Raw genomic sequence first — 12,423 nt, 5'->3', positions numbered from 1 at the left:
CAGGAAAATGAATTACATCAGAAAGTTGCATGGTGAGTACACTATGAGAAATACAAAGGCAGTTCTCTATTTCTGACCTTTATAAAAGCTACTGTTTCATTGGCAGCTTTTAGTGTGTGTTTGTGGCATAGACAATGCACTTGTAAAACTATACTTAGCATCCTGACAAAACACCCAAGACAACTGGTGCTTGCAGTTGAATTGGGGTTGACTGGAATGTCAGTGCAGCTGTTTGTCTGTAAATGGAACCTACTTGAGTTCTTGGGCGATGGCAGCAATCTGTTCAACTCGGTCCTGGTGTGCAGCTAGATCACTTTCAAATGCTTCATGCTTCCGCAGCAAGGCACGTAACTCAGTCAGTGTGGCAGTTTCATAATCCTTCTGAGTCAAAGTCTGCTCTCTTCCTGCAAAGGCAGAATAAATTGCACAAGTTAAACTCTGTATGAGAGACATATCACTGACAATTGTTGAAACTCAGTAAGAGCTGCATGGGTTAACTTGCAGAAGTTATATATTAAAGATGAAAAAAGCAAGGAGATTTAATTAAGCAGCCGCAGGAGAGTTCATATTAAAAGCCTGATGTAAATTGCATTAATCAGCTGTGTGTTTAGGATAATACATGACAATAATAGGTATGCTTCAGATGTGACCCCAGCAGGATAATAGCTAGCTGCTAACCAGCACAGAGTCACAGGGCACAAATATTCAGCTTCTTAAATAATGAGTATCTGTGTAAATGGAGACATGTTAAAATATACTTTAGTACTATTTATGTAAAGTAAATACAGTTCTTTTATGTGTGCTCTTCTGTAATCACAAATCGCTCAGAGGACCTATTATTTCAGCAAGAGATTTTTAACTATGAATTAAGCAAGGGAGGTAGACATTTGAGAAGTAGAAAAAAGTGATAGAAATGTTAAATAAAGAAGAATTGCAAATAGTATATATTACATGTAGTCTGGCAGTGTCTCCAAATCTTATGGATGACTAGCACCGATGGTGGTCTGAATCCCACCTCTGCCAATCCAGATTTGACAGATATTACCACTTGTCACCTGTATATAGAACACCAGGTGGCCATTGAATGGATTTGAGTCCCACCACTGCCAGCTAGTGTACCACCCACATATATGTGGTACAGGGTCCTTGGATCCACTTCACTGCCCCATATAGGTCTGAGGGCTACTGGAGGTTTAGTTTCTCAAGTCATACCACTGGTACCCAGCAGGTTAGGTAGAACAGAAAACTGATGACACAAATATAATTCAATAACAGATGCATCAAATGCACCCTGGCCCAAAAGCATACATGGAATATGCACTGCTGTTCTGGGTATGGACTTCCAAGATTCACCCCAGTCTAAGACTGCACACTGATCATTTACAGAACTGGATCTTTGGCCTAGCGCTACAGGCCTTTCTTACCACTATCCATGTAAACCACAATGTCTTCCAGTGCTTCTTACCCCAGGTAAGAGTTCTGCAAAATTATTATGCATACACACACACACACACACACACACACACACACACACACACACACACACACACACACACACGCACGCACGCACGCACACACACACACACACACACACACTCAAAAAACAAAAGCAAATTCCTAGGAAAGGATGGAATCTTGCAAATTCTTACAGCTTTTGTCCTGTCACAGTAGTACTGTTATCAGTCTAAACAGGGCTAAAGATTGAGACTCTTGATTCAGTTAAATATAAATTATAAATATAAATTATAAAAATGAAAATTTCGTTGGTAGTTATGTTCAAGCCCTCTGGTTTTTGGAATGCGGATACTACAGCTTTCCCAACCTAGAGTGCTAAATAATACCTCCTTTGCAGATAAAATGTATAACACATAATTAAATAATAATTATCCATCACAAGATGTTAAGAAGTGAATAACCGAAACTTTACAGAAACAATAAAAACAGTGCTGATACAGATTAAATATCAATAAGTCAAGACAATATACAGAGAAAGAAAAAGTAATCAGTTGCAGAGATATAACATGCACAGAAAATTTTACCTACAACTAAATAAATACCCTAGCAGGCTCTTACCAAAGAAATACTGTCTCTAACTATTCTAAGTTAAATAAATTAATACAAGGTAGAATTCAAAAACAAACCTTCAAAGATGTGTCACCAAAATGCAAGCAAAGACTAGCTATGACAAGAAGAGACACTTCCCTGTTTTCAGTTTCAAATACATACATTTTAGCTCATCATTCTGTGCCCACACAAAATCAAGGCTCATCAAATTACATAATTTATTTTCCCATATAAATTAGGTGTAATTACATCACATTATATTACTATCTTTTTTTACACAATCAAAGAAAGAGTAAATAAAACATATAGATTTCCCCACATTCAAAGATTTTACATACAATGAAAAAGTTTCTTGAATTAATGCTTCCTTTGGAGAGTGTTGTAATTGCATTGTATGCCCCCTTTTCTTTCTGACTCTAAACCCTTGGGTGACTTAGTTATTATATACAGGAAATGATGTCCGTCCTGACACATGACAATTAAGATGTTACATTTAACATTTCAAATGCAAGTTTTGTGAATTTTTCCTCCTTTTATCTCCCTTCAGTCACAGAGAAAAAAAATAACAAGGCTGCACACATTTTATGGCACAGGAAGGACAAATATTGCAGATTACAGTGATTAGATATACATTTACAAAGGTGCCAACATTCTGGAACAAGAAAGAGTAAAATACAGTATATTTGAATCAGTTTTTTTACTCTGGTACCACAATATGCTATTTATATAAAAAGGGAGATGATATCCAAATATTTTGTGAAGTATTTGGAGTCATTTTCCAATAATGACACTTCAGTGCTTCAGTCCTGAGTGTGCAGTGCTTCAGAATATATTTTAAACAGAGTTTCTATCTGCTTGATTCAGATGCAAATAAAAATGACACATTGAAATGAGTAGGGGAGCTTTACTTATGCATCATTTTTGCATTCACTTATACTTTTATTAGGGTCTATATTAGAATATTGAATATTTAACAGTTTGAATCACTAAAGGTCGACCTTTAGTGATCGAACTGTTAAAACATCGAATGTTCAGAAAAAAAAAAAAAAAAAAAAAAAAACTAAATAGTGTAGGCAGGGGGGCAAGCCCCCCAGCACCCCCACACCCCCCACTACTTAAATATACCAATTCCGAGACCGCACTACATTGAAGTAAATGGAAATCTCCCCTTACGGAGATTTCCGTTTACTTGTTCGTTGTTCTGCAGTTTCGCTATTCTCGTGTCAACAATGTCAGATTCGACACTGTCGGCTTTCGAGAATGTAATATAGACCCATTTTATTATTATTAATATATTACATATCATTCACAAACTAATTACAATTCTTTCATATTTTATATGTGTAATAAATTAGTCAACACATTGCTTTAGCCCATCTGTTCTGCCACAAACATGTATTTTTTTCTTTATTTTTTGATACCACAGTTTTGCAGTCCCACATAGGATCATAGGATTATAGGAAGTTACTAGGATATTGGCCCTGAGGCCCTTAAAGCGTAGGCAAGAATTTAATCCATGTTCCAAAAAGTCAGCACCCGATGCTCCTGTCCAGCACAGACACAGGTGGAATCTTAGGGGTGTATTTTCTGTTCCCCATCCAGTTATCCAGGTTGCTGTTAAAAAAGGTTAATGAGGTACTCTGCTTGACATGGACAGGGAGTCTATTCCCACCAACAAGTTCTATTGATGTCACAGACCAGGTTGAGGTTGCATGTGCGGGTTACTCAAGTGGAGCTTGACTTGTGGATATGCAACAGTCCCATTAAGGTGGGGTCTGAGATTGCTTTGTATGCCAAACAGAGATCACCTCTGAGGAGTCTGTATGAGACTGAGTAGAGGGACAGACCTTTTAGCCTATCTGTGTAGGGTAGATGTTTGAGGCCCTGGATTCTCCTGGTGAGGAACCTCTGTGGTCACTCCAGCTGCTGCATGTGCTTTGTGAGGTACATGCCGAAAGGGGCATTGTACTCAATAATGAGTCTTATAAAGGAAGAATACAGGGATGTTATGACCTACTTGTCCCAGGATGAGATACCCTTACTAATGAGGTGGGCCATGTAGAAAGCTTTCCATTCAGCGGAGACAATATGATGGTCAAAAGTCAGTTTTCTATTAACCTGCATGCCCAAGTCCCTCACAACTGACTGCGTGCTTAGAACCTTGTTATTAATATGATAATTTATGGGGACATCACTCTCCTCAAAGGGGATAATGATGTATTTTTTGGCATTCACTTGGAGACCATGTTTTTGGCACCAGTCATTTGTCTGGGTGAGACCCTCTTGGAGGATGTCCACATCACTAGGTGAACTGATGACAGTGCCCAGCTGGCAGTCATCTGCATACGTGGGCAAGAAAGGCACTTTGTGATCTAAAAAGTACAGATTATTTATTTATTTTTTAAATCTATCTATTAGCATAAAAGATAGGCAGATGTATGTGACATGAGCTGTATACAATGTCAGTAGGAATTGCATTCTGGATGATTGCACAGAAAATTCATGCAAAATTACAAAAGGTGCTAATGTTGGACCTCCGTGTGTGATCCTGTAGTAACAGCAGTATTATTAATGTAATATATCAGTTCAGGCTATTTATTTCCTTAGCCCATTGTAAAACTGTCTGAAACATATACTTTTGCTGTAATGAATACATATGCACCCAGAAGCAAACTTCACAGAAACATAATTCACACACACACACACACACACACACACACACACACACACACACACACACACACACACACACATATATATATATATATATATATATATATACACATAGGTTCATAGGATGATACTAGGCTATTTGCCTGGAGATCCTTATAAGCCTAGACAAGAATTTTGCCCATGTTTCCCCTGTCCAGCAGGGACTCAGATAGGATCCCAGGGGTGTATTTTCCGTTTACCATCCAGATGTCCAGGTTCCTCTTAAAGAGGGTAATTTAGGTACTCTGCTTGACATGGAGAGGGAGTCTATTCAACAGATGGAGGAGTCTTTGGGACACAAATCTATCCCACCAACAAGTTCTATTAATGTCACAGACAGGTTGAGGCCTTGCATGTGGGTTGCATGAGTGGAGTTTGACTTATGCATATGCAGCAACTTCATCAAGGCTGGGTCTGAGATGGCCTTGTATGCCAGATACAGGTCACCTCTGAGCATTCTGAATTTGACTGAGTAGAGGGACAGGGCTTTTAGCCTATCTGTATAGGATAGGTGTTTCAGACCCTGGATTTTCCTGGTCAGGAACCTCTGTGGTCTCTCCAGCTGCTGCATGTGCTTGGCAATGTACATGCCCAAGGGGGCATTGTACTCGATAATGGGTCTGATAATGGAGGAGTACAGGGATGTTATGACCCCCTTGTTCCTGGATGAAATACCCTTACTTATGAGGTGGGCCATGTAGAAAGCCTTCCGTACAATGGAGACAGTGTGGTGGTCAAAAGTCAGACTGCAATCAACCTGGGTGCCCAAGTCCCTCTCAGCTGATTACAGGCTTAGTACACTGTTATTAATGTGATAATTAGTGGGGACACCATTTTCCCCAAAGGGGATAATGATGCATTTCTTGGCATTCAGTTTGAGGCCATGCTTCTGGCACCAGTCATTAGATTGGGTAAGACCCTCTTGGAGGATGTTCACATCACTAGGCAAATTTAAGATAGCACCCACCTTACAGTCATCTGAAAACTTGGTCAGCCACAGACCACTGGTCTTGACTTGCATCTCAGAAAAGTATATCCAAACAGTAGAGGTCCCAAGAACAATCCTTGGGGTACTCCACTTGTTATGGGCCTACTACTACAGGTGTCTTCCCCTATTTTGACTGAATGGTTCTATCAGTGAGCCAGTTAGCTACCCATCTGGTAACATACAGGTTGATGCCTAGCTGGGAGAGTTTATGTATTATGCCCGAGTAGGGAATAGTGTCAAAAGCTTTGACTAGGTCAAGGTAGGTGTTGTATACCATCTTCCCCTTGCCCATGGCTTTGGTGACTGTTTCGAAGAAGTTAACCAAGTTTAACAGGCATGATATCCCTTTGACAAAACCAAACTGTGTGGGGTCAAACGTTTGGAAGTTGCCAATGTTCTTGTTTATGTTGCCAATGTTCTTGTTTATAAGGTCCATGATAATGTGTTTCATCGCCTTGCAGATCAGGCTAGTTAGGCTGATGGGCCTATAATTGCCTGGGGCAGTGGATGCTCCACCTTTGTGTAGAGGGATGACAGTGGCTGTCCTCTGCTTGGCTGGAACGACACTGGTGTTCAGGCTTTGGTTGAATAGGGTGCCTAATGGAGCTGAGAGCTCATGCCTAAGTTCATGTAGGACACAGCTTGAGTTCATTTAGGGCACACACACACAAGGGGCAATTAGGCTGATTAGATTGCAGAATAGCATGCCTTTTTGACTGAAGAAAGAAACCACAGACTTAATTAGAAACCCACCTGAACAGAGAAGAGACTTGCAGACTGCATGCAGAAGATACCCCATATGAGATCCACACCTGAAGCCAGGTAGCAGCTCCACCACTGTGTCATCCCCTTTGGAATTATCATAAAAATCCTTGTGGGCAGGTTAGAATAGCATTTGAAAATAGAACTTGAAGGTGAGCAGCAACTAAAAAGTAGCTACCAAAAACAGCATTTCTATCCAGTGATCGTTATAATTTGATGGAAACCAGTGATATTGAGAGAAAAAGCAGCAGGAAAACAAGCTTATCAAAAGAAGCAAAAGTAAATACAAAATATGATTAACTAATAGTAGTGATTCATGTTTTATATATAAGTAATAGAAGAATGCTGAAGACTATAGTGTGCCATTCAAAATAGAAATCTCATACCTTCTAATCCTACAGATTACAAGAGCAAGAGCAGCAGATTGGAATACTTGCATAAAAGCAGCACATTATCCTTCATTTATTCAGATCTCACTCATTTGCTTATCACCTAGATGACTAAGGGGTCCATCTGTGGGCAGTGGTTCATTTTTCTTGCTGGGACACAATATGGGCACAGTAGCTGACTTGTGGGGCATGTGAAGACCACAAAAATGTGCAAATGATACCTAGATACATACTGTCTACCTCTGTACTGGTGGTGGTTTTATTCACATGAATGCAACCCTGCAACCAAATGAAATGTACTGTAACTTACTTAGAATAATATGTCATGACCCCCACCTACTTGAATGCACTTAGCTGGTGGATTCCACATATAATGAGTTAAGCGGTCGACTGTCTAGCATGTCTTTTAGAACAATACACTCCAGCTAGGCTTACAAATAAGCTTCATTTTCATTTTCTAAAGCTATCCTACCCTCTCGCAATCAAAAAAACAGATACCCTTAAAAAAATCTTTCCTTTACCACCATCACAACTCCACTTGAGAAAGGTAAACTAATGTGCTGTTTTCATTTACCTAAAAAGGGTCTTTGACACTTGAACAGTGCTTACTTCTCACAAATCAGCTGCACATATTTGGCATCCTCATGACAGCCTGTCACAAGAAAACAAATTATCTAAACAGACCTTTTACAATCTGAATTCACAAGGTGCCTTCTACAGAAGTAAACCACCAGTGGGAGGTCATCAAGGCTAGGGCCTTGGACTTTTTAATTCCGCCCATATATACTCATTTCCAGTGTAAAATAAGTTATATTCTGATGACTTGGAGTACTGTAGAAACTGTCTCTTGCTTTCCAGCATATATTTTCATGTAAAAGGTGTTTAATAAGAATTGCACATTTATATTATCTTAATTGTCCACCAGTTGCTCCAGGAAAATATGCTAGAAATCTTAGGGATATACAAATAGTGGTGTTCCAGGGTGACGTAACATCAGGAGGAGATGTAAATGTAGCCATCGGGATCAGCTGCCAAAACTGAAATCACTATTTACATATGCAATGCACAGAGGGATTGGGCTAAGGGGCTGCAGAACTCCCATATGATGGATGCATATCATCATTTATACTATCATTAGAAAACAAATGCATTTAATTTTCTTAGAGGCTTTGCCCCGATCTAGAGTTTATTTATTTACTTTTATATGCTATGACTTGGGTCACAAGGTAGGTAGAGCTACAGTCATCCATTTAAGGCAATCCATATAACATACACTTGAATCAGTGTCTCATAAAGTACAGATGTTATACACAGTGCACAAAGAACATAACAGGAGTGAGATTAGATAATGTTTTTTTTTATTCATTGCCCAGTAGTAAAAGGATGACACTGCAAAATCCGTAATGCCAAAAACCAACTACAGAAAAAAAAAGTCAAGAGGCCATATTGTGGAAAACCTGGCAGCATAAATGGCTGAAGCACAGACTATTCAGTATACCAGTGTGTGTAAACTTATTGAAACCACTATTAGCAATGTCGGGTCTATATCATATGTCTGAACGCTCAAATGTACGAACACCGAAACATCGAACTGGGAAGTTCGAAGTCTAAAAGTAACGAAGCAGTGGAACATCGAATTCTTTCCCAGGGAAAGAATTTGGTGAGCCGTTTCCGCGGCTTTGCCATTTCCTACACTGTGGTGCAATCTCGGAGTTGGTATATTTAAGTAGGGGGGTCTCGGGTGTGTGGGGGGCGAAGCCCCCACATTAGAAACAGTATATAGTGTTCGTGTGTTTCCACGTTTTGTACCGGAACAGCGATTTTTTTCCCCGTGGGAAAAAAAAATCGCTGTTCTGAGTGTTCGGAGTTTTACGTTTTTGAACTTTTGGGTTCAATATTTACATAGTCGAAGTTTTGACACTTCGTCTATGTGATATAGACCCGCAATGTCAGTCTGTTACCTTGCAACACTATACCACTTGAGAACATGAGGGTGTAATATCCACTGGCTTCCCTACTCTTGGTCATGTGCAAACTTGACAAAGTTTAAGCTTGTCAAGTACACTTCTGGCAATCATTGCTTTCAACTAAATGTCACTGCCAATGCTAGTTCTATTAGTACATGAGCAGTGATTCAAAGTTTTGTGGCTTTTCAATCTTCACTGAGATGTTTACTAACTCCAGGGTTACACAATAAGTAGAGAGTGTGGGAAACAAATCCAACATATGGAGGGTGCAGGGGCTCTTGTCCCCATGCAAAAATTTATTTTCTTCCACATGGTTAAAGCTTCTTCAAATCATTTGTTTTGTCCAGATAAAGTTACAACCAGTGTGGACTTGTCCATATGTTGTGGAACCATCTTTGCAAATACAGAGGACTGTAATTATGTCAAAACCAAACATGACTACAACAGTGTACTATACATCCAAAAACCTGCATGAAATGTACAAAATACTATCAATCAAAGACAATGAGAAAAGTTTATGTAGCCTATGTGATTAAGAAAATATGTGAAACGGGAAATACTATGCAGATGTATGGGAAAATTGAAGCAACACAAAGAAAGAGAAGTCATCATTGTTGCTTGTCTCATGCAGTCAAAAGAGATGATGAAGCTGTGTAAGGGTTCAAGATATTTATTGTACATAAACATGTCAGGAACTGTATTTAGAACTTGTATTTAAGCTAACTGATTCACTCATTACTTAAAAAACACACTCACATGTGGATCTCCTTTCATGACTGCATTCACTCTGACTGACTATACAAAATGGCACTGTTCTTGCACATGTTCAGTACTTATATGCACATGCTATATAGCTACCATGGCTGAACAGGAACAATACACTCAATGATCAACAACCATGAAGTCAGAAAACAATTAATGTACAAAGCTGCACATTAGCACAGCAAAGAAGCAACACAATCTGACAATATTGTATTTTAGATTACTTTAAAAAGAAACGGTAAACTTATGACTTAGTATCTAGAAATTATCATTCAAAATGCATGGAATGTAAGTGGTGAAGTTGTCCAGGCACTGCCAAATAAGAAGTGTACCACAGAACACAGGAAAAAGAAACCTGACAACAATGTCTTACTTTAATAAATTTGAAGAATACTCTGATGCCTGAACAAATCCAGTTGAATCATAGAAACTCAAGACTAAAAATGTGCACAAAGACACCATCATACTGATAGAAATTACATATTTAATCCCTTAAATGATAAGCATTTTCAAAAGATCCCCCCCAAAGAATATTGTTTTTTTGCAATTTTTGTTCTTTGTATTTAAAAGTCTTCATCTCCAAAATGGTTCAACATTCACTTATGAATCTTCAAGAGAATGTTACTGGCTTAATCATGTTTAGAAAACCATTGGACAGGCCTCTTACCCACAAAGGCAATGGAGCAGCTGCATCTTAAAATTTAGATTTTTTTAATGAAAATTTAATTTTTTTAATACAACAATTACAAAGAACAAAAATTGCACATTTATGCAGAATCACCCTTTTCATTTTGAATAATATGATTATATATTTGCATTTTAATAGCTTTTTTATTTTACTATAAACAGAATGAAAGCTACATATTTGTTTCCAGCTGACTGTTTTGTAAAAGCTGTACCCTGTTAATTCCCAAAGGCTATTCTGACTTAAGTTCCACCTTAAATTCAAATGATAATCTCTCTTCACTGTTTCAGATATATTTATGAACATTTCCAGAAAACACTCCTTGATAATCCCACTTTCATTTTGATTCACACACTCTAATAGCTTTCAGGGAAAGTGGAAAACAAATCTCAAACATGGGTCTTTCTTTCAGAGCATTACAACATGCCTGATTTGTTATAATACATAAAAAAGACAGAAACTACTACTTTTTACCCAGAAAACAGTATTACTTTTGGATTTCATTTAATAAATAGCATATGAATAATATGACCCTGATACATAATGTGTTTTTTAGCTTAAAAAATGTAAAATATATATTTTGTGAAACAAATGGCAAATGCAGAGCTTCCAAATGGCTATATAAGGCAACTGCTAGTATCTTAAGTCTAGTGACAAAAATGGGATTTCTACTTATGGTGTAATAACAACACAACTACAAAGTATTTCAGGCCATTATTGGACTCATTAGACACTCATCACAGCACTAACAATGTATAATGTAAAATGTCATACTGGTAGGAAAGGCACATGAACTAAAGCTATGGCAGAGTCTGTCTTTGAAAGGCTACACAAGTGTCACTCTTTGAGATTTCATTACAAAACTTACAACTAATAATAACTAGGTGTTCTGCTACAAAACACATCTAAGAATACAATTCTTACCTCACAGCTTCCAGTGCAAAATACCTCTGAATCAGACTCCACAGCTTTAGCCACTTGAAAGCTTGGCACTGTAGCTAAGACATGTTACAACTAAAAAATGTATATGCATATATATACATATATATATATATATATATATATATATATATATATATATATATATATATATACATTAACACACACACACACACACACACACACACACACACAATTTTGTTTGGTGAAATGTATAGCATTTTTTTACCTGGCCTTTTGAGCAGAGATCTAATAGCCTCCAACTGGAAAGCAAGCATAGAGCCAGAATGTGACAACAAAACACCTCTTAAATCCTAAATTTAACAGCTGTATAAAATAGGCCATGTGTTAGTTACTCAAAGACAGTTTACAATACAGAACTCAGGAACTTAATTTGGGTATAAAAAACATACATAATGACCCACACGGATAATGCCCCTTCTGAAATAGTACACTATTTTTGTCTGCAGAAGAATCATACAAATATAACAGCTATGTTGCTGTTTGACAGATAGTATTCATCCCCAGCAAACCACATCAACAATTATTCAGAAGTGGGCCTATAACTGCTGTTTGCATTTGAATATCATCTGTCACCAAAAAATGATACCCACGTTTATTTCTATTTTATACATTAGCTAACCAGGTAAGCCCACTGGACACAAGTCTCTTTTCAGGGGTGACCTGAGAGCATTGTCCGGTCAGGTGACTTGCACAGAGTTACACTGTATGTGGTAGAAATAATCAAACCCTGTACTCTTGACAGTTGTATATACATCTCATATTTCATTAGGAAGAAAGCAAAAAAAAAAAACAGTAACAGTAATATACTTCCACTCGCTACTATGGGGCACCCCACCCCCTTGTAAATTTTCATAAAAATAAATGAAAAAATAAACATAAATTGTATTTTGCTGTGGGTAGTATGTGTTTTACCACTGTCCACAGATTATTGTGTTTTTGCTAGAAAAAAATGGATGAACAACCAGTCACTGTAATGTATTTCAGTTTGGAACTTTCAGACACTCAATTCTGTTCCATCTCCCCAACAAGTCACAGCAATGATCACTTTAATTTGATCAGCCTCATGCTGCCTTGTTTTTTCTTCCATCAACAGCTTCCCTTATTTATCGACCTTCCATCTTCAAAATACGG

General features: G+C 38.0%; 1 protein-coding gene across 2 annotated transcripts in view; it reads right to left on the bottom strand.

Moving 5' to 3' along the window:
* The window catches only part of ACTN2 (actinin alpha 2), a 575,275-nt gene that overhangs the window by 308,703 nt on the left and 254,149 nt on the right, over positions 1-12,423 (bottom strand). For both annotated transcript variants that reach the window (XM_044059081.1, XM_044059086.1), the window contains exon 12: positions 254-404. In XM_044059081.1, coding sequence (XP_043915016.1) covers positions 254-404 — 151 coding nt within the window. The remainder of the gene's footprint in view (positions 1-253; positions 405-12,423) is intronic.

The sequence above is a fragment of the Protopterus annectens genome, chromosome 1.part2 (assembly GCF_019279795.1).
Source record: "Protopterus annectens isolate FY-2018-M chromosome 1.part2, PAN1.0, whole genome shotgun sequence".
Taxonomy (NCBI): Eukaryota; Metazoa; Chordata; order Ceratodontiformes; family Protopteridae; genus Protopterus; species Protopterus annectens.
Note: the sequence above shows the minus strand (reverse complement) of the source record. Positions and strands in the feature narration are given on the sequence as shown.